This window comes from Grampus griseus (genome assembly GCF_964374135.1).
Source record: "Grampus griseus genome assembly, chromosome: 1".
Taxonomy (NCBI): domain Eukaryota; kingdom Metazoa; phylum Chordata; class Mammalia; order Artiodactyla; family Delphinidae; genus Grampus; species Grampus griseus.
Window position 1 is genome coordinate 179,076,311 of NC_139017.1, and position 21,672 is coordinate 179,097,982.

Here is a 21,672-nt window from a genome sequence, read left to right on the forward strand (position 1 = left end):
TGGGCCACCCTGAGGCCCTCGGTTCTGAGCTGCGACCACCTCCCTTGCTTCCCTCCCCCCTGCCCCAGGTTCAGGAGTTTGAGCACGTCAATGGGAAGTACAGCACCCCGGATTTGCTCCCTGAGGGGCCCGAGGGCAAGAAGCCAGGCGAGGTCATCTCCTCGGATCCCAACACACCAGTGCCCGCCAGCCCTGCCCACCTTCTGCCTGCCCCGCTGGGCCTGCCAGGTCTGGGCTCTGTCGAGCAGGGGAGGGCGCCTGGGTCACGGGAGGTGGCGAGACCGCACGTCCTCCCCACATCCCACAAGGGCTGGCCTCCCTCCCCGCCCAAAGCTTCTGGTTGCAGAAGTGTCACTCCCCTGAGAGATTTTCCTTTTAATGACAGCTTTGAGATGTAGTTCACACACCACCGTGTTCCATCTTTATTTAAAACTGTATTATCCGGTAGTTTCTGGTACATTCATAGGATTGTGCAACCATTGCCTCTAATTCCAGAATGTTTTCATCATCCCAAAGAGAAACACATACTCATCAGCAGTGACTCCACATTCCTTCTCCTCGTATCTTCCTCGGCAACCACTAATCTACTTTCCGTCTCTACGGGTTTGCTTGTTCTGGACATTTCACGTAAATGAGATTATACACTGTGTGGCCTTTTGTGCCCGGCTTCTTTCACTAGCGTAATATTTTCCAAGTTCATCCATGTTGTCGGGTATCAGCACTTCATTTCTTTCTGTGGCCGAATACTGTTCCATTGTTTGGAATCCACCACATTTTGTGTATCCACTCATCAGCGGATGGATTTTGGGTTGTTTCTACCTTTTGGCTATTGTGGATAATATTGTGAGTAACATTGCTTTGAACTTTTGTGTTCAACTGAAAACAAGTGTCTTCATTCCTCTTGGGCGTATAGCTAGCAATGGAATCACCGGGTCACGTGGTATAGCATTTTGAGGAACTGCCAAGCTTTTTCACAGCAATCACACCATTTTTCATTCCCACCAGCCACGTGTGAGGTTCCAGTTTCTCTACATCCTCACCAGCACTTGTCTGATTTTTTGCTTACAGCCATCCTAGTGGGTGTGAAGGGGCGTTTCGTTGTGGGATTTTTTTTTTAATATAAATTATTTATTTATTTATTTATTTTTGGCTGCTTTGGGTCTTCGTTGCTGCGCGCGGGCTTCCTCTGGTTGTGAAGAGAGGGGGCTGCTGTTTGTTGCAGTGCGCGGGCTTCCCATTGCGGTGGCTTCTCTTGTTGCAGAGCACGGGCTCTAGATGCACGGGCTTCAGTAGTTGTGGCACGTGGGCTCAGTAGTTGTGGTGCACGGGCTTAGTGGCTCTGCGGCATGTGGGATCTTCCCGGACCAGGGCTCAAACCCGTGTCCCCTGCATTGGCAAGAGGATTCTCAACCACTGCGCCACCAGGGAAGCCACCAGGGAAGCCCCTCGTTGTGGTTTTGATTTGCATTTCTCTTTTGATTTGCATCTTTGATGGCTGAAGATGTTGAGAATCTTTTCATGTGCTTCTGGGCCATTTGTGCATCTTCTTTGGAGAAATGTCATTTCAGATCCTTTGTCCTTCTTTAATGGGTCATTTGCCTTTTTGGTGATTCGTGTGTTTATCTGGGCAAAGCATCTTCTTCCCTCAGTCAGACCCCTCAGGCCGGGGGCGTCCTGCCTATCCCAGGTGACAGGTGAGGCCCCGAGAGGCTCAGTGCCTCTGAGGACATCCTGCTTCTGGGCACAAGTGCCCTCTAGTTTACTAGACATGCCTAGTTTACTTCCTGGCCCAGTGTGCCTGTGGGCAAGTCCCTTACCCTGCGAGGTAGTGACCACCTCCCAGGGCTACTCAGAGCACGTGGGTCACTGGCCCTTTGCAGGATCAAGAACTGACTCAGCGTGGGGGAGGCACGTGGCCAGTCAAGCAGCCTGAAGGCCGGGACCACACCCAGCCGTCCTGGCTCCTAGGCTGGGCCGCCACCTACCTCGCTTCCCGGCTTCCAGATGGGAGGCACCCCCCCCCGCCGCATGTAGCTCCGTCCTGTCGGCCCCTGGCTTTGGCCTCATTGGGCCCAGGGTCCTCCAAGGCTCCTCACGTTGCAGGCCTGGCCTGGGTGCTCTCGCTGACCTGGTTCACCTGTCCTTCTGCAGGTGCCGGGCCCAGGATCCTCTCTGATGCCCCATTTTCTGCCCTTCTCCCCCTCCCTGCCCCAGCTCACCTGTCTCACCCCGTCTCCCTTGATCTTTCAGACAAAATGGAAGCCCAGCTGGGCTACTTGGAAGAGAAGGAGCTGGGGGCGCAGAAGCCAAAGAAGCCCCCAGAAATCCAGGTACGGAAGATGCAGGTGTCTGGGCCCCTGTGGGATGGGGGTGGCTCTGGGGACCTTCTCAGGCCTTGCCCAGGCAGCTGTCACTCGGGCCTCCTGGTTCCAAGTTCGAGCCTCTGTGTCTGGGGAGCGGGTTGGGAGCACGCAGTGGGAGCCGGGAGAGTGCATTCCGAGCCCAGCACGCCTTCCCTGCCTCCACTCCTGTTGAGGCTCCAGGCCCCGCAGCTCCCGAGTCTGTCCTCCCTAGGCCCTGCCAACTGCCCTGGACAGAGCGGAGGGTGAGGACAAGCATGAGAGCTCGGATGGCAAGGAGAGGGCCCGAGAGGATCGACCGGAGGAGATGGAGAAGGCCCAGCCCTCCCCAGAGCAGCTGCTGAAAGGTGCGGGCTTCCACCCCGGTGCAGTGTCAGGCCTGGGCCAGAGAAGGGCAGCCAGGCCGCGCTCTACCCCGTCTCTCCGTGGCTGGGTGGCGGACTGCGCATCGCTCTGTCCTAGCACCATAGGTCCCAGGGTGAGGGGAGAGCCAGGGGCTCAGTTCTCTACACGTGGGCTTTAACTTTTCCTGTTGTACAGTTTGGGGGTTATTCGGCTACATCTTTTTTTTTTTTTATTTAATTTTGGCTGCGTTGAGTCTTTGTTGCTGCGTGCGGGCTTTCTCTAATTGCGACGAGTGGGGGCTGCTCTTCGTTGCAGTGCGTGGGCTTCTCATTGCGGTGGCTTCTCTTGTTGTGGAGCATGGCCTCTAGGGTGCGCGGGCTCAGTAGTTGTGGCTCGCAGGCTCTAGAGCGCAGCCTCAGTAGTTGTGGCGCACGGGCTTTGTTGCTCGGCGGCATGTGGGATCTTCCCAGACCAGGGCTCGAACCCATGTCCCCTGCATTGGCAGGCGGATTCTTAACCACTGCGCCACCAGGGAAACCCGGGCTACATCTTTTTATTAGTTATTTCTGAATCAGTGGCCTCGTGGTCTGAACACATGAGTCTGTATAATATTGTTTTTATATGATACTGTTGAAACCTGCTTTCTGGTTTAATGTGGTCAGATCTTGTAAATGCTTATGTGTGCTTGAAAAGAATGTTTGTCCTTTCATTGCTGGGTGTAAGGTTCTAAATATATGCATTAGGTCATTATGTTGTTCAGATTTTTTTATATCCTTACTTATTTTTGGTTTGCTTTGATCAGTCACGTCTGAGAGACTTGTGTTAAAATCTCTCACTGTGAGTGTGGGTTATTCTTTGTTCTCGTAAGGCCAGATTTTGTTTCGTATAGTTTGGGATTGGGTTGTTAGGTGCATATTGGTTCAGATTTTTTATAATTTTCTGGTGAAGTGTTTCTGTTTATTATGTAATAACCTTCTTATCCCTCCTGATCCTTTTTGCTTTAAGGTTCATTTAGGCTGATTTGGATTGAGCTCATTTTTGTTTAGTATACACTTGGTGTATTATTATTTTTTTCTTTCTTTTTTGCCATGCTGTGCAGCATGTGGGATCTTAGTTCCCTGACCAGGGATTGAACCTGGGCCCCCTGCAGTGGAAGCGCAGAGTCCTAACCCCTGAACCACCAGGGGATTCCCATACTTGGTGTATTTTTTCCTATCCTTTTACTTATAAGTATAAATAAAAACTTTATTGTGATACAATTCACATTCCACACAGTTCACCCACTTAATTCAGTAGTTTTTATATATTCACAGTGTTGTAGAGTCATCAGCACAATTAATTGTAGAACATTTTCATCATTCCAGAAAGAAACCCTATGCCCGTTAGCCCATTTTCTCCTCCCCACGGCCTGTGGCAATCACTAATTTACTTTCTGTCTCTTTGGATTTGCCTGCTCTGGACATTTCATATAAATGGAATCATAAAATATATGCCTTTTTATGTGTGACTTCTTTCACTAAGCACAGTGTTTTCAAGGTTCATCAGTTTTGTACCATGTATTGGAACTTTGTTCCTTTTTGCTGAATAACATTCTACACTGTGGATAGACCATATTTTATTTTCCCATTCATTAGTTGATGGACTAACCCAACATCAGTTGGGTTATTTTGCCTTTTGGCTATTATGAATAATGCTGCTCTGAACATTTGTATATAGGTATTTGTGTGGACATAGATTTCAATTCTCTTGGGTATATACAAAGGAGTGGAATTGTTGGATTGTATGGTAACTCTAATATTTTGAGGAACTGCCAGATTGTTTGCTACAGTGGCTGCACCACTTTACATTCCCACCAGCAGTGTACAGTTTTCCAATTTCTCCACATCCTGGCCAACACTTGTTATTATCTCACTTTTTGATTATAGCCATCCCAGTGGGTGAAGAGTCATAGCTCAAGTGGTTTTGATTTGTATTTCCCTTCTGTGTAAAGATGTTGAGTATCTTTTCAAGTGTTATTGGCCATTTGTACATTTTTGCTGGAGAAATGTGTTTTCAGATCCTTTTGTCCTTTTTTTTTTTTTTTTTTGCGGTACGCGGGCCTCTCACTGTTGTGGCCTCTCCTGTTGTGGAGCACATGCTCTGGACGCGCAGGTTCAGTGGCCATGGCTCATGGGCCTAGCCGCTCTGCGGCATGTGGGATCCTCCCGGACCGGGGCACGAACCCGCGTCCCCTGCATTGGCAGGTGGACTCCCAACCACTGCGCCACCAGGGAAGCCCCCTTTTGTCCATTTTTTAATTGGGTTATTTGTCTTTTATTATTGAGTTATGAGTTCTTTATAACACATGTTCCACATCAGATATGGTGATTTGCAAGTATTTTCTTCCATTTCTTAATTTTTAATCTATCTGTATAATTAAGTTTTAGGTATATCTTTTGTAAACAGTATATGGTGGGATTTGTTGTTTTAAATCTAATCATAGAATCTCTACCTTTTAGCTGGCAAATTTAATCTCGTTACATTTATTGTAATAGCTAGGTATTTGGATGAATTTCTACTATTATTTTGTGCTTTATATCACCCTTGCTTTTTCTTCTTTTTTTCTCCTGACCTCTCTTGGATTGATCACATTTTCTATTTTCCCCTTTTCCCGTCAACTTATTTGGGAGGTTTACAGTCAATTCTATCTTGTACTCTTAAACTTTTAACATGTCACCTCCTGAATGCTATAAGGACTGTAGGCAACTTTAGCTCTGACGCACTCCCTTTTCATCGTCCATGTGCTGTTGCTTCTTTCTAAAAGTTTTGTGTTTGCTTGTTTGTTCGTTGTTGCTTTGTTCAGTGTCCTCCTTCCCAAAATACACCTTTCAATGGTGCTTTCAGCAAATTTCTGTGGATGGCAAATTCTCTCATTATGTGTTATTTTTCCTTTACACCTTATTGTATTTTTCTTGAATAATAGCAGAATTCGAGGTGGGATAGGGGTTTTCCCTCAGCACTTGAAGATGTTATTTCTTTTGTATTCTGGCTTCTATTGTGCTGAGAAGGCTGCTCTCAGGGTAACTGCTGCTCCTTTGTAGGAAACCTGCCTTCTCTATCTTTCCTAACACAGAAAGACCATTTGTAAGATACTCCGTCTTTGGTCATGTGCAATTTCACAACAATGGAATTTTTATTTATCCTGCTTATGACTGACTGTGATTCTTTTTTTTTTTTTTTTACTGACTGTGATTCTTAAAGCTGAGTGTTGTGTCTTCTGTCGGTTATCAGTGGATTCTCAGTCACTCCTTCGCTGAACGTTATCTTTCCTCCCATTATGTTTATTTTCTCCTGGCATTGCTCTTACTCATCAATTCATCCATTCACCCAACCAATACATACTGAAGGCCTGCTGTGTGTTGGGGGCTGGCCTAGGCTCTGGGGGCACAGACAGTGAACCAAAGCCAGGGCCTTCACATGGAATTTTTATTCTACTGGGGGACCCAGGTGATCAGCAATGAGCACAAGTAGGTCTTGTTCAATAACAGACTCCAAATGCAATGAAGAAAAGAAAGCAGGGACAAGGTTTGTGAAAGAGGGAGGCGGACGTGTCTTTCACATCTTTTACTTTTTTGTTTCCTGTTTCTCTGCAAGGCTTTTTGAGTCATCCTCAGATCTAGCTTCAGTTCCTACTTTCTTTTGTACAGCTCTTCATTTGTATTTTCTATGGTTGCAAAACAAATGATTACCAATTTAGCAGCATGAAGCAACACCCGTGTATTGGCTCACAGTTGCCTGGGTCAGAAGTGTGGGGTGGTGTGGCGGGGTTCCCTGCCAAGGGGCTTGCAAGACTGAGGTCAAGGCATTGGCTGAGCCGAGTTCTCATCTGAAGGCTTGGGGGAAAATCTGCTTCCAAGCTCATTCTTGCTGTTGGCCGACTTCAGCTCCTTGGGGTTGGAGGACTGAGGCCTCCTTTGCTGGCTCTCAGCTGGGGGGCCATTCTTAGCACCTAGAAGCTGCCCACGTTGCTTGCCACGGGGCTCACTCCATCTTCAAGCCAGCAACGGTGCACCAGTCCCCCTCAGGCTTCAGATCTCTGACATCCTTTTCTGTGACCATTCAGAGAAAACTCTGCTTTTAAAGGGCTGGTGTGATGAGGTCAGGCCCACCTGGATAATCTCCCTCTTTGAAGATCACCTGTGCCTCATCGCATGACCTTCTCGGGGGAGTAGAATCCCTCACATTCACAGTCCTGACGACTATGTACAAGGCTTGTTCTCCAGGGCCAGGAAGTCATGAGGACGTCTTAGAAATCTGCAAGGAGATGTCTGAAATGTTAGCGATTATGTGTTTCATTTCTAGAAGTTTTATCTGGCTTTTTCTACTTCCTTTTTTTTTTTTGATTTGTCTTTTCTTATGGATTCTCTTCCTTTTTTTATCTGTCTGGCTGTGGGTATCGTTTTCTGAGTTTCATTTGGGTGCATCTTCATCAGAGATTGGTTTATCCGTGAGAACCCATGTCATTCCTGGGTAGCCGGAAATGTCTCCCCTTCTGTTTCCATGAAGCCCAGGGCCTAGTAGTCTCGCTAGTGAGCTGGCTGGTCTGGGCCCAGTGTTTATGGCACAGTTCAGATTCCACAGCCTGCATGCCTTGGTGTTGGGTTTGGACCCTCACTGGGGGCTTTCTGCCCCCTAGATTCCATGTGGGAGCCAGGCTTCCTCAGCTTGGCCGTGAGCTGGCGGATGGGACTTTCCCTCTTTTGCAGAGAGCACAGCAGCTGGAGGGTGTTGGTTCGCTGGTTTAATTCCGGTTCTCTGCATCTCTGGGGCTTGCGGCCTCTTCCTTCCTGTCTGGCGTTGAGACCCAGCTGGGGCCCCCCAGGCCTCTTCCTGGTGTCCAGTCACCCTCTGCCCAGGCCCCCAGCATATGCTTCTCGCGCTTTGAGTTTCCATTCACTTATGGCACCTGGCAATTTCCTCTTCTTCTTGTGAGCGCACCCGTGTGTTTTTATCATGTGATAGATATTACCTGACATTTCTGGGTGTCTGTGAGAGGGGTTTTGTGTTAACGAAGGCCTGACGTGTTGCCAGGACTTTGAGTCCTCTTGTTGTCATTGTGGTAGGGAGGGTTCGGAGACTGTGCCTTGAGAAGTTTGGGGGGAGGGTGCTGCTGGGATGGGCGGGTGGGGTGAGGTCCCGCCCCCACCCTGCCTCCCAGAGAGCCCTCCCTGGTGGCACCTGCTGGACTTCTGAGTAAGATGATGGAGAGGATTCCGTGCATGGCTGAAGCAGTGTTGGGAAGCCACCAGCCCGGAGTCTCCTCTGCCCTTCCGGACCCCTACCCACCCTGTGAACACACTTTGTCTTGCAGAAGAAGTGCTTGCTGAGAAGGAGAAGATTCTGGACAAGTTGGAGCTGAGCTTGACTCACAGCAGAGGCGATGGCAGTGATTTCAGGCCAGGTTTGGGGCTCTTGCATGTGCTCTGTCCTGTGTCCCTTGGTCCCCTTGGCCCCAGACCCTGATCAGAGCTGCTGGGTGGGAGCCTGGACTCACCAGCCCCTCAGGGGACAGACCCTCCACCTCCTCTCTCCTGACCCCTCCTGTGGCCCCGGCCACTGCCAGGAGGAAGGAGAGCTGATCATAGAGTTTGGCCTAGAGCATTTGGGGTTCAGCTGGCAGCCTGTATCCTTCTAAGTGCTGGAATGTTCTGGAACAGTCGTCCCCAGATCAGAGCCCCAAGGCGGCACTGCCCTCCTTCAACATAAGCTGCATTTTCACAGTCCCCTGCATTCCCCCCGTCCCCAGGTGGTCCTGACTTGGTGGAGGGACACTCAGGCTTGGAGCAGCCCTCCCTGCTCAGGATGGAGAGAGGGGGCTGCTGGCTTGTCTGTTTCAAATCCCTTTGGGCAGTGAGCCCCTTGCGGGTGGGGAGATGTGATTCCCGCTTGCCTTTGGGTCCCCAGTGCTTGGGGGAAAGCGGCCCCTGGGCACTGCCTTTGGGATGGATAGATGAAGGTGGGTCTGTCCTCCCACAGATGACACCAAAGCCGAGGAGAAGGAGCCCATTGAAACACAGCAAAATGGTGACAAAGAGGAAGATGAGGAGGGGAAGAGGGAGGACAAGATCGGGAAGTTCAAGTTCATGTTCAACATTGCAGACGGGGGCTTCACAGGTACTGGGGTGGGGCCGTGGGCAGAGAGCTGTGCCTGTTTGTGTCGCAGGCTTCCTGATGGTGGGTTCCAGGAGTCTGGGCAGATGGCTATATTATACTAACGTGTGAATGGTTGACAGAAGTCCGCAGTATAACCTTTCCTAGTAACACTGGAACACTGAACCTCTCGGGGTGGGGAGATGGTAGAGGCTTTCCTAGGCCCACCTCTGTGGGGGCTGGGGGGCACCTCATTCTGCTTCCCTTGGCTGGCTTCCCAGAGCTACACACACTGTGGCAGAACGAGGAACGTGCTGCTGTGTCCTCGGGGAAAATCTACGACATCTGGCACCGGCGCCATGACTACTGGCTGCTGGCGGGCATCGTGACGTATCCTTGGCCAAGCCGGGCTGGGCAAGACTGTGGTCTGTTCATCTGTGGACCTCAGGGAGGCGTGTGGGGCTTGTGGGGTGAGGAGTCAGGGGCTGGTGCTCCTAACCAGGTGCCAGGGACCCTTTCCTGGTGACGATGACAGTGACCGTGATCGTAACGGTAGCTTGTCCCTTTATACTCAATACTCCATCCTCACAGCAGCCTTCCCAAAGGGTCACTACTACGATCCCCGTTACACAGAGGAGGAAACGGGTGCTCAGAGAGGCCAAGTGACTTGCTCAGGGACACACAGCCCTTCCATCTGACTCCACAACCAATGCTCCTAATTCCTACCTGATACAGACCTCACCTCCTCCCACTGATGACACCTGAAGGGTGCTTCACCATTTAGGAAGGCTTTCATTCATTCATTCATTCTTCAATTCCATCTTTACTGATCACGTGTCATGTGCCAGGCACGGAGGATGCAGCCATGAACAAAACAGCCCCAAATCTCAGTCTCCCCGGAGCTCACATCCTACTGGGGGTAGATGGCGAACAGCATAAATTAGCAAAGTGAGGTTCAAGGAACATGATAAAGGGAGGATGGGCAAAGGGAGCTTTGTGGGTGGGGGTTGCCTGTAATGTGGGAAGGTCAGAGAAGGCGACATTGAGTACAGACCTCCCAGAGACGAGGAGAGGGCCACACAGCTACCTGGGGGGAGCCGCCCAGCAAAGCCGGCCTTCATGACGGCCTGGAGTGGGGCTGGTTATTATAACGAGAGGTGGAGAGCTGTAGATTGGGGGTCGGCAGACCTTTCCTGGGAGGGGCCAGGGAGTGGCTATTTCAGGCTTTGCAGAGGACTCCTCCAGTCTGCCACGGTAGCAGAAGTAGCCACAGTACGTTAACCAACAGGTGTGGCCGTGTTCCAATAAAACTTTATTTACAAAAACAGGCTGTGGGCCGGATCTGGCCTGTGGACTCAGTCGTGGAGGTTAAGATGCTTGCAGCCAGCCTGCCTGGGTTTGAATCCTGACTCTGCCCCTCACTGACTGTGGGACTTTGGGCAAGAAAACTGCGTTGTGTTTCTTGGTTCCCTCTGAAGGCTCTGGCGGAGGCCCCTTCCTGGTCTGTCCCCAGCTCCTGGTGGCGGCTGTCAGTCCTTGGCGTCCCTGGGCTTACAGCTCCACCATTCCAGTCTCTGCCTCTGTTGTCACTCACATGGCCTCCTTACCTGGGTGTCCTGTGTCCAAATTTCCTCCTCTTACAAGGACATCAGTCACTGGATTAGTGCCCACTCTCTCCCGGGATGACCCCTTCTTAATCTGATTACACCTGGAAATACCCTGTTTCCAAATAGGGTCACAGCCACAGGTGCTGGGGGTCAGGACTCAGATGTTTCCATCCTCTGGCTTTTGGGGATGAAGGAGTTTATCTGATGAAGCCTCGGTGCCACGATTGGCCTCCTGGGGGCCCCTGTCAGTGGCAACTGATTGTCAAGTCATCCTCGTCCACGTGCTTATCTTGCAGCCAAGGTTAATGACTCTTTGGAGAGCACAAAGCCGGGGAGCCAAACCCCAGGCTGGTCTCCCGCCCCCCACCCCATGGCCAGGTTTGCCCTTAACGGTGCCCCACCCAGGCACGGCTATGCCCGTTGGCAGGACATCCAGAACGACCCGAGATACATGATCCTCAACGAGCCCTTCAAGTCCGAGATCCACAAGGGCAACTACCTGGAGATGAAGAACAAGTTCCTGGCGCGCAGGTTCAAGGTCAGTCCTTGGCAGGGCCAGAGGCTGGGGGCGGGGTGCTGCCAGAGGGCAGGTTACAGGAAGGTCTGGGGCAAAGAAATGAGCAAGCAGCAGCCCCCCACCCTGTATATCCGGATGCTGGCCAGACTGTCCAGGAAAGGGAGTCATTTAGTCCATCAACAAACAGGTGCTGGGTCCTTGCTCTGGGCCAGGCCCCACTGGGCGAGTGTCCCTGCCCTGGGTGATGGGTGCAGAGAACTCAGCTTGGGGCAGGCTCTAAGGGGTGGCCCAGAGGGTGGACAGCCGGTGAGGGGGTGTGTCCTTCTTCCCTGCTTTCCGTCAGAGCCTTGGCATGCGGGGGTGGGTGCTGGCGGAGGGGGCCAGGCCAGGGCTCAGTCCCTCCCCTCCCCCCCCCCCTCAGCTGCTGGAGCAGGCGCTGGTCATCGAGGAGCAACTCCGGAGGGCCGCGTACCTCAACATGACCCAGGACCCCAACCACCCCGCCATGGCCCTCAATGCCCGCCTGGCCGAGGTGGAGTGCCTTGCCGAGAGCCACCAGCACCTGTCCAAGGAGTCCCTCGCCGGGAACAAGCCTGCCAATGCCGTCCTGCACAAGGGTGAGCGAGGCCGCTCCCGGGAGGGGGGCCCGCCTACCTGGCTCCTGCCCAGCGGCTCCTGCCCCCCAAGTGGGGGCGTGGGGCTGGGGACAGGACATCAGATGGGACAGGCTGTCATCCAGCCTCTGCTCTTACCTGTGGGGAAAGCGAGGCCCTTGCTCTTCTAGCCTTTTTCGGAAGGTCAGCGCCGTGCAGGCCCTGGGCGGGGGGTAGGTGACGTACAAGACTATTAAGTTGTACAAGCTCGTTTATCGAGCCTTGACAATATGGTTTATTTATTGATTTATCTATTTATTTTAGTGGAAGAGGAGAGGACCTTTTTAAAATTAAAAAAAATTTTTTTTTATTGGAGTATAGTTGGTTTACAATGTTGTGTTAGTTTCAGGTGTACAGCAAAGTGAATCAGTTATCCGTATGCACATGTCCGCTCTCTTTTAGATCCTTTTTCCGTACAGGTCATTATAGAGTATAGAGTAGAGTTCCCTGTGCTGTACAGTAGGTCCTTGTTAGTTATCTGTTTTTTATGTAGTCGTGTGTATGTGTCATTCCCAGTCTCCCGACTTAGGACAACATGCTTTAAATACGTTCTTTCTTTAATTCTTGTAATATCTTTAAGTGGTGAGGTTTCTCATCCCGTTTTCATGTCGGTGCTGGGGGAGGTGAAATAGTTGCTCAGGGTCTCCCGGGATTCACATCTTTGACCCTCGTGCTCCAAATCCTGAGGAAGTTCCCAGGCTGGTTAGGGGGAGGGGGTGAGCCAAGCTCACGTGAGGGTCCCTGGACTCTGCGGCCCCGCCGCTGCCTGGGAGAAGTTTCCTGAGGCTGCTCTGTCTTGGGCGAGGATCCGGTCCCCTGCGGTGGCCAGCGCTGCAGGCCTCCCCGGGAGCCAGGAGGCTGGCTGAGGGCCCAGAGGGAAGCCCAGCGTTGCGTCGGGGTTCCTGGCTGTCATCTCTGCAGCCCTCGGGCTGGGAGAAGCTGTTGGGAAACCGGGCTCTTGTCCAGCAGCCGGCGGGGCGCTGCTTGGCTGGCTGGGAGGGCCGGGTGAAGGGCGCCCCCTGGTGTCTGCTGCGCGGGTGCAGTAACAGCGACACAGCCTGGTAGCTAAGTGCCCGCCTGGGTGCCGCGCCCCGCGCCTCCCCTTCCCTCCCCAGTCCTGAACCAGCTGGAGGAGCTGCTGAGCGACATGAAGGCGGATGTGACGCGCCTGCCCTCCATGCTGTCCCGCATCCCCCCGGTGGCTGCCCGTCTCCAGATGTCAGAGCGCAGCATCCTGAGCCGCCTGACCAACCGAGCCGGGGACCCCACCATTCAGCAGGTCAGGGCCGGCCTGCGCCCCGGCCCCAGCCCCCCACGCACGTCCTGGGCGCCCTGGGTGGGGGCTCGGGCCGGCGCGGGACTTGGACCTTTAAACCTGAGTCCTTGCCTCCAGGGCGCTTTCGGCTCTTCCCAGATGTACAGCAACAACTTTGGGCCCAACTTCCGGGGTCCTGGACCGGGAGGGATTGTCAACTACAACCAGATGCCCCTGGGGCCCTATGTGACCGGTAGGTGCCCGTCTGCTTCCGGGCGGCATGGGCAGGGGCGCCCGCGGGGCCCCAGCCGGCCCCCCGCCTCCCCAGGCAAGCCGAGCTTTCCTCTCTTTGCCACAGATATCTAGCCGTCCCCGAGATTTCCCTCTGCTGCCGGGCTCGTTTCCAGTGGAGGTGAGGCCGCTCGTGGGGGCTGCGCCATCCCTTGTCCCTCCTTGGCTTGGCGAGTCAGGCCAGGCCAGTACGGGCCCTGGTCCCTGTGCTTCTTCACGGCCCTGGGGCCCGGGGGCCTCGCCCCTCCACGCTCGGGGACCGTCTTGGGGCCGGTGTGTCTTCCTAGGCTTCCAGACGCTTCCCCGGGAGCCTGGGGGGGCAGCACATGGCAGGGTGGGTGCACGTGGGCGTGCTCCTCTGTGTACACGCGTGCGTCTGTGCGCCGGTGTGTTGGTGTGCGTGCGTGACCCCGGCGGTGAGTCAGGGGCCGGTGCCCCCAGCCTGGAACCCTGACTCCACTGTTCTGCCTGCGCTTTCCTGCCGGGTGGTGGACGCCTTGGGACGTCACCTCCCCCCAACCCCTGCCCAGGACCAGGAGGGTGGCTCAGCGTGGGTGCAGCTCAGTGTTACCGGCTGGGAGAGGGTTTTAGTCCTGAGAAACCACCAGTCCGCTGTGGCCTCCTCTGCCCCGCTGACAGCGCCCGCTAAGCTGTGTGTCCCATCAGAACCTCTGCTTCGGTGCGGAGGCTCGGGGGCGGGGCTGTTCCGGACAGGCTGCTCCTTGGGGGCCCCGCCGCCTCCACTCCCCAGTGTGGTCGTGGCCCGAGGCTGGGAGGTCTGGGCTGGGGGACCCCCTGCTGTCAGTTGGCCATGACAGGTCGTAGTGGGTGGTCTAGGGTGTTGGGTGCCACCCCCGTGGGGACCCGAGCACCCAGCTGTGTGACCCGTGATCTGCCTCTTGCAGCCGCGCCTGCCGGGCCCCCTGCCCGACCCCCGCAGGAGAGAAAAGCTGCCACCTTTCTAGAGCCACGCCACCCGAGGACAGAAAGGGAAACGGAGAAATGCCACCTCGTGGGGACAAGGCCGCCTGAGCCCAGAAGCGCCACCCGGGACGCACCCCTCGGCCACCTCTGCCAGGATGGCTTCCTAGAGGAGATTTCATTTCTTTGTACATCTTTTGCACTTTCCTGTTGAAGACTTGAACAAGTTTGTCTTGATAAAAGTTGAGTGACGTGTGGAGGAGTCTGACTTGCAGCACATATGTCTCTCTCTGCCGACGGGTTCCAGACCTGAAGGGAAGCTCCTGGGAGCCCAGAGGCCGCCCACGGACTCGGCCCGGCTGAGGAGGGCGAGCTGCCCGCTCTGGGTGCCCTCAGTCTGCCCCCATCCCCCAATCCCGTCTGCACCGTGCTCCAGCCCCTTGCCCGTGAGGCCCCCCGGTGCCAGGTGGGTCAGGACTGGGGAACGGGCCGGCCCGAGGCTAGAGACCTGGCTGACGCCCAGGTCAGGCCAGGCTGCTTCCTGCAAGGCTGGAGACCACCAAGTATGTGCTGTCTCCGTGGGACAGGTGTCTGTCCCTGGCCCAGCCTGTCTCACAGGCCCTGGACTCCGTCGTCACCAGCGGAGGGTCTGTGGCCCCTGCCCTGAGTGGCCGGTCACTTGTTCCCCGGAGGGAAGGGGAGGGCAGAGCCTGCAGGTGTTGGCCTGGGGGCTGCCGGAGCCTTTGTCTCAGGCCTCCATGGGAAGGGGCGTGCCCTCCCTCTAGCAGGGTGTGGCTAGCGTTCCAGCGGGGAGGGTCACAGCAGCGCTGAGGGGGGCCCAGGAGCCCCTGGTCCTGCCCTGTGCCCTGGGAGGCCGGTCAGCCCCACCTCCAGGTACACACACACTCCCCGTGCCATCTCCTGGCCGCAGATGTGGAGAAACCAGGCCACACGCTGGAGCCTGGACTTATCCCTCCCTCTCTCCTTGTCCCTGGAGAGGCCTTGATCTGGGCATTTGCCATCTGGGGTGGTCCACGACTGCCCTCGCTGTGTTCTCGGAAGGCTTGGGGAAAGCTTGGAGGCAGGGGACTGGCCCCAGTGGCCTCTGCAGTCTTCCCAGCTGGAGCACCCCCAGCTTCCTGCCTTGTTTCCTGCCAGTAACGCCCCACTGGAATCCTGACCCTCCTTCAGGCAGCTGGTGGTGCGCTGTGATGGCCCCAGTTTGGAGGAAGGGAGGGACGGGGCCAGGGCCTGGGCCTGTCTGTGTCTCATGTTCCCTGTGGCCCAGCCTGGAAGGGAATTCCGAGCCTTGAGCAGGGAGGGGCCTTCCTGGCGTGGAGCCCTGGGTGCAGAATCCCGTCTGAGAGAGACAAGCTGGACCTGGGCGTGGAGGCACCAGGGGGGTTCTGTTCCCTGGCCAGGACTGGGGCGAGGATTTGGGGATGTCTTGGGGACACAGGGCCATTGGCCAGCCCTCCCAGAGCCCAGATGTCCTCAACTGTAAATGGCTCTCCCTGAACCCCTAGAGGGCTGGACCCCCAAGGCCCCTGCCATCTCCAGGCTGGCCAACCCTGGCACTGCGGGTGGAGGATTGGGGGTGGGGGCACAGATGTCCAGGACACACGTGACAGCCGCTGACCCCGCCTCCCGGAAGGGTGGGGTCATTCCTGTCCCCTATGGTTTGTCCAGCGCCATGTGTACACACGTGGTCCTCTGACCCGTCCCCCCCGCAGAGGTTCCGGCTCAGGTCATGGGCAGCGTGACCGCCAGGAGCCCCCGACACGGGGCCCTGTGACTCCGCCCTCTCAAGCAGGCAGTCAGCCTGCCAGACTGGCTGGCCTGGTGGGGAACACAGTGGATGCATCCTGAATGTCAGGTCAGGGGGCACATGGTAGAGGACGGGGGTCTGTGTTGTCCCCACTGCCTCACTCCAAGGGCAGGGGGTCCTTCCCCTGCCAGCCCTTGCTCCCCAGCAAGCTTCCCTCTGCCCTTCTGTTTTTGCTCCTTCCCAGGCCTCTGCCCTTTTCCTCTACCAGCCAGAGCCAGGCGCCCACGGATGGCCTGGGCCCCGGCACTGCCTGGTCCAGGAAGGGCTCAGCTCTCCAAGACCAGCACCTGGGAGGCCTGGGAGGGGGGCTGCGGACAGCTGGGGAGTGGGTTTCTGGCTGACTGGTTTTGGAGAGGAAAAAGGATCTTAGGAATGTTTTCTTCTCGGTTTATCAAGTTATCTCCTGCCGAAAGTCGTAGTGGTGGGGAGGGGGCGTTGGCCATCACGGTCCTCGGCATCTTCAGGCTGGGTTTGGTTTTTGCCGCGGGCAGGAGAGTCATCCTGTGCAAGCGGAAGCCGAAAGTGCCCGCGCTTCCGTTTCCAGCCACCTTATCATTTAGACCAGTGCTGAGTAGGCTTTCTGTTGATCCATCTTGGGGCCACAGTCTCGGAAGGCGTAGCTGGCTGGGCTCCTGGGTGACCAGGGGAGTTTGGGCTGGACTGACTGTGTCCGGGGGTCCCCTTGCACACGCCCACCATGGAAGCACATCCTGAGACCCCCTGTGCAAGGGGGCCCTCCCTGCAAGCCGCCTTCAGAAGCTCCTTTGTTTTCTGCAAGTGAAGACCATGGTCCTGTTCTGCGGGTACCACGACCCGTGCAGCCACCTGCCCTCCTGCTGGTTGGGCGTCCCTTCCCAGGGTCCTCTGGGGACTCCCTGGGCCAGGTCAGGGGCTGGCTGAGTCTTGCCCCAGGGACACCTGTAGCCCTTGCTGCCAGGTGTTGGGTCCCAGGAATGCTGAGGGCCTGAGGGGATTGTGTAGAGGGTAGGCTCGGGGACCTCCGGAGTGTGCCCAGAGTGGGGTGGCAGGAAGGAGCTTAGCTGGGAGGCGGGGGGCTGAGGTCTTGGCCCGGCCACGGTCCAGGGTGCCCCCTCCGTACCTGCAGCTGACCTGTGCCGACCACTATCTGTCGAGGACGCTGGCTCTCGCCCCATTTTATATTTCTGGAAGTTTACAGTTGTGGTGCATCAGCCCAAAGTCATTGGCTTGTGTTTTGGGATTTTTTTCTTAGTTTTCAGATTTTTTTTAAACAAAGTATTTTTTTAGGTGCGATAACCCAGAAAGGGCCCGTTGGGTGTGTGTGTGTCCTGAACCCCTGATACTGAGCTGGGAGCCTGAGCCTCCCATGGCTCCTCCGTGCCTGGGGTTGAGGGGAGGGGCCCACCCCCCTGCCTGGGCATCGGTGCGTGGGAGGTCGAGGGAGCAGACGCCTGCACCCAGGCTGGCATCTGGCCCAGCTGAGAGGGGCCGGCCCCTTGCCTGGTAGAGCCCCCAGCTGGTGAAGGGGCCGGGGCGCTGGGGCGAGTCGGGACGGTCCCAGCCAGGCAGCCGGAGCTGGAGGCTGAGCCCCTGTGTGTAGTCACTTGTCCGGTCCTCGGGAGGATGTGTAGGAGGCTCGACAAAGAGTGTAACCGACCTGGTTCCCTTTACTTTGTACTCTGTGTATGTCTTGGTTTTCTGTGTTTTAATAAATCCTTTGGGAAAGGATTGGATCAAAGAGTGTGTTCCTAGCTTCTCACTGATCTAGGATGGGGGTGGCTGGGGAAGGATGTGAGGGGGATGTCATCTAAAGCCACCTCCCACCTGAGGAGACACGGCCCCGTGAGGCTGAAAGGCTGGCTGGGAAGGGGGCGCCCCAAAAAGGGGTGTCCAGGGGTGGTGCCCGCCCCTCCCACCTGCCCCCTGAAACAGCACTGCTCAGAGGAACACTGAGCCCCCGGAGACAGCCCACAGGCCTCCCTGGACCCTGACCTCTGTCCGCAGGCGGGTCCAGCAGCCTCCCACCAACTTCCACCCCTGAATCACTTGGGAGCGAAGGGGTCTCGGTGCCCAGTCTTCGCCTCCCCCCAGGGCCCCTTTCTCCCAACCTCTGCTCAGCCCCCGTCGGCTGGCCTCCGCAGGGGGCGGCCTCCTCTCCCTCCCACTGCCCTTGGCCCAGCCCTGACCCCGAGGACCCCGCAAAGGAGGGGCGCAGACCCTGACGGGCTGGGGTTTTATTCTGTCATTCCATAAATACGCGCTGCGTCTCCACTGAGCGTCACTTGGAAGTGCGAGGCATATGGCATCTCTGCCTGTGTAGGGGATGCAGTTAGCTGAGGAGCCACAGTCATTAAAGGCGGGGAGAGAAAAGGAGCACGTTATTTACATGACTGGAGAGAACAGAAGACAGAGCAAGCCCCCGTCTCGTCCTCGGGACCTCGAATTTGCCGTAGATTCAGGGTGAAAAATGCTGGGGGCTCTGTGTGTCATTGGCAAGGAAGACTGGTCCTGCCCTGACCCAGACTGGGCCTTCTTCCCGTGTGGGGCACTGCCAGGTGGACCCCTGGGGGCAAAAACTCTGCTTCAAGGGGAGGGTGAGAGGCTGGCTGGCAGCTGGGGCTCTTGGCGGGCTTCCCCTCAAGCAGGTAGGGTGCAGCTGGCTGGTCTGAAACCCGTGCCAGGCGGGGCCCAGGCTGCCCCTCCAGGGCCTGCCTCGGCCCAGCTCTTCTGTTTCCAGGCTCTGACCGCCCTTGGGCCCCACTCCAGCACCCCCGAAGTCGGGGGACCCTCCCTCAGGAAGCAGGGTGGCATCCCTCCACACCCACTTGCAGCGGGGATACAGAACCAGGCCGTGGATGGTGCCCCAGGACCGGGAAGCTGCTTGGGTCTTTGCGCTGGGCACTTAGACCTTGGTAGAGCTCAACCCTGGGGGCCCTCGTCTCCCTCCGTCTGGAAAACATGCAGCCAGCGGGCTCGGCCTTCCTAGGTGTGGCTCATGGGGTGGGGGGGTGGCAGGGCCCCGACTGCACGCCCTGGTCCCTCTTCCAGCAGTGGGTGGGCAGGGTGACAGCAGTGTGGAGAGGTCCCAGCCATCTCGCCAATGAGCGGCCGGTAACCTGGCCCCTGAGCACGGCCAGCTGCTGGGACTGCCTGGCCCAGAGCACTTGGTCCCTGCCTGGATGGGCCTGGGATGAAAGCCGCCCCACTGCAGTGTCCTGCCCTCAGAGCCACATCCCACCGTGTGGTGGTGGGCAGTGGCTGTGGATTCTGCTGGGACAGGCTTGTCCCCTCCCCACACCCACAGGCTGAAGTGTGCAGGGGACTTGGTGAAGACGACTCCCAGGGGCCTGGTCTACAAAGAGGGAGAATGTTCCAGACTCCAGGGCCAGCACAAAGGTCAGGAGTGGAAGAAGGTCCCCCCTCCCCCCACTTCTGTGGCTTTTTTAAAGCCAGTTTCCTAGGCCTTGGCTCAGCCAGGACTGGACGGCGGCCCCTCTGAGAATAATGGCAGGGAGGGGCCTCTTTGAAGGGCAAAGCAGGATGGGCTATGTCTGCCCAAGGGCACGAGGGCCCGTATTCGGTGGGCTGGGGCGTCTGCAGAGCCTGGCCCCCAACTCCCACCCACCACAGCCAGCAAAGGCTGGGTGCCGCTCAGGACTATGGGGCTGCGCCTCCTGGCGGCCGGCCCGCCTCCCCGCCTCCATCCCTGCAGCCCCAGGCCCGGCTACAAAGTGGCTGACACTTGTGAATGTCCCGCCCTCCCTCCCTGTCCCCAGTCTGTTCCAGGCTTGGGGGGAGGGGGGGCTGGTGTGGACAGGAATGACCGACCCCAGCCGTCCCTCCGTCTTCGTGGGCTGTGTGGAGGTGTCCCGGGGGCGGCTCTGCTGCCCTGGTAACGAGCTCTGAGCACCCCACCCCACCCACCTGGTCTGCGGCCTCGCAGGGGGCACCGCTCCACGGAGAGGCTCCCGGGGTCTTTTCCTAGACCGCGGGGGCTGCTGCTGGCTGGCCCCCAGGCCCCAGGCACACAGCACAGAAAACCCCAGGGACTCTCCCTCGTTGAAGGGGTCCCAGCACGTGCTCTCTGCAGACCCCAAGGCCACCACCCCCCGGCACAGCAGAGGCTGGCTACCTGGTGTGTGGTCAGCAGCCAGTCCAGCTGAGCACGTGTGACCTCGGGGCCTTCTGGGGCGAGGACAGAGGGGCGGAGGACTGGGCGCCTGGCAGGGAGGGAGGGCAGGTGGGGCCCTGGAGGGACCTGGACTGGAGCCCAGGCACTGGGGCTCATCAATTGTTTGCGGGGAGGAAGCCAGCGGGGCGAGGAGCTTGAAATCAGAGCCCCCCAACTTTTTGTGCGTCCCAAACTGCAGGGCGAATCTCCCTGGATCCCTGCCCCTGCCAGCAAGGTGGCGGGGGGTGGGGGTGGTCAAGGGGCAGCTCGGAAGGCCCCTCGGAGACACACTGGGGCGGGTGGTTGGGAGAAGGGGCTGGGGGAAGAATCCGGGGTCAGGCCCGAGGAAAGTACCCGGAGCCCTTGGCAAGTGGGGGAATGAGGGAGACCCCAGAGGGAGGCCTGCCCTGACCAGGGCCCCGCCGAGGGGCCACAGGAAGAGGCAGACCCGGCTTCCTCTTCCCTTCCCCAATGCCGGGTGGGGTTCTCGGCAGAGGAGAGGCCGGCTCTGCCCGCCCCCAGGCCCCAGCTGGTCTTGGCTTGGCCTGGACTTGAGTCTCTGAGACGGCCCGTGGCTGGGCGAAAACATGGTGGTTTCCTGGAGGAGGAGCAGAGACGGCAGGCTTGGGTGGGACCGCACGAGTGCCTTCTAATCAATGCCGACTCCCCGACACGAACCCGACAGCGGTCCTGCGAAGCAGCGGGTGGTGTGTGGCAGCGACTTCTGCGGTCTCTTCCCGGCGACATCTTGCTGCGTTGTTTTGTTTTTGAAGCAAACCACACTCTTGACTTGGCTTCAAATAGCTTAAGCGAGCTAACAGAGAGGCTAGGAGGGAAACGGAAACCGTCCAGGCAAACGGCCGGGGGCTTCTTAGGATCTGTAGTCCTTTTTGCTGTAGGGTTTATTGCCCAAAATGCTATCGATCTCGTGGATAATGGAAGACGACAGTTTTGGAAGGACCTGTGTGCAAAGATGGGAGCTATTCAGAATCTACCACCAAGACTGGCCTGGCCTGCAGGTGAGGTGGGGTGTAACGGAGCAGGGCCCTATGGGGCCTTCCTGGAGCACAGCTCCACCCCTCCACCCCACAACATCCTACGTACGCCTGCCTCTTATCTGTATAAGAACTTTAGCCCAAGAATAAATTTAATCGGAGAAACGAGAAAATGAAAAAGCAAAGAAAAGCAGTCAAACGGGACAAAATAAGAATGGTTTAGCCATTAAACAAAGTCAAGGGCTTTTAGTCCCTGCGCAAGGGCTACAGGTCATATTCTGAGCCATGTCCTTTGAGCTGTTTTGCAGCTACTGAAACCCCACCAGGTGTAAAAAGTAACCGCATGATGACCAGACTGTAGCCATGAAACAAGCTACATCCTGCACAATTCCAAGAACTGGCCTCAGGGAAATGGGAACAAACTGACCCTGGAGTTGAAGATTAACTGTACTTAAAACAATCAGGTGGCCCTGCTCAGATGACCACATGACCAATTTCAAGATGACCATCAGAGCTAACTGTGCTGCTCTGTACATAGCCTCCTCCCTCCGCCCATAAAGCACCCCTGAAACTCCCCTTTAAAAGCTCTTGCCTCCTGATCAACACGGGGAAATTGGATCT

At 56.5% G+C, this 21,672-nt stretch overlaps 2 protein-coding genes across 5 annotated transcripts in view; one reads left to right on the forward strand and one right to left on the reverse strand.

The window, feature by feature from the left end:
• CHD5 (chromodomain helicase DNA binding protein 5) overlaps positions 1-14,072 on the forward strand; it is a gene marked incomplete at its 5' end in the record, with an annotated part of 62,158 nt that extends 48,086 nt beyond the window's left edge. Inside the window, 12 exons of the mRNA XM_082661761.1 lie at positions 69-228; positions 2,251-2,330; positions 2,575-2,707; positions 8,056-8,145; positions 8,721-8,858; positions 9,116-9,224; positions 10,847-10,979; positions 11,380-11,575; positions 12,727-12,890; positions 13,005-13,119; positions 13,225-13,278; positions 14,063-14,072. Coding sequence (XP_082517887.1) covers positions 69-228; positions 2,251-2,330; positions 2,575-2,707; positions 8,056-8,145; positions 8,721-8,858; positions 9,116-9,224; positions 10,847-10,979; positions 11,380-11,575; positions 12,727-12,890; positions 13,005-13,119; positions 13,225-13,232 — 1,326 coding nt within the window. The 3' untranslated portion in view covers positions 13,233-13,278; positions 14,063-14,072. The remainder of the gene's footprint in view (positions 1-68; positions 229-2,250; positions 2,331-2,574; positions 2,708-8,055; positions 8,146-8,720; positions 8,859-9,115; positions 9,225-10,846; positions 10,980-11,379; positions 11,576-12,726; positions 12,891-13,004; positions 13,120-13,224; positions 13,279-14,062) is intronic.
• A 6,855-nt stretch (positions 14,073-20,927) lies between these two features.
• KCNAB2 (potassium voltage-gated channel subfamily A regulatory beta subunit 2) overlaps positions 20,928-21,672 on the reverse strand; it is a gene marked incomplete at both ends in the record, with an annotated part of 43,180 nt that continues 42,435 nt past the window's right edge. For all 4 annotated transcript variants that reach the window (XM_082672944.1, XM_082672942.1, XM_082672945.1 and 1 more), the window contains one exon: positions 20,928-21,017. In XM_082672944.1, the coding sequence (XP_082529070.1) occupies positions 20,928-21,017 (90 nt within the window). The remainder of the gene's footprint in view (positions 21,018-21,672) is intronic.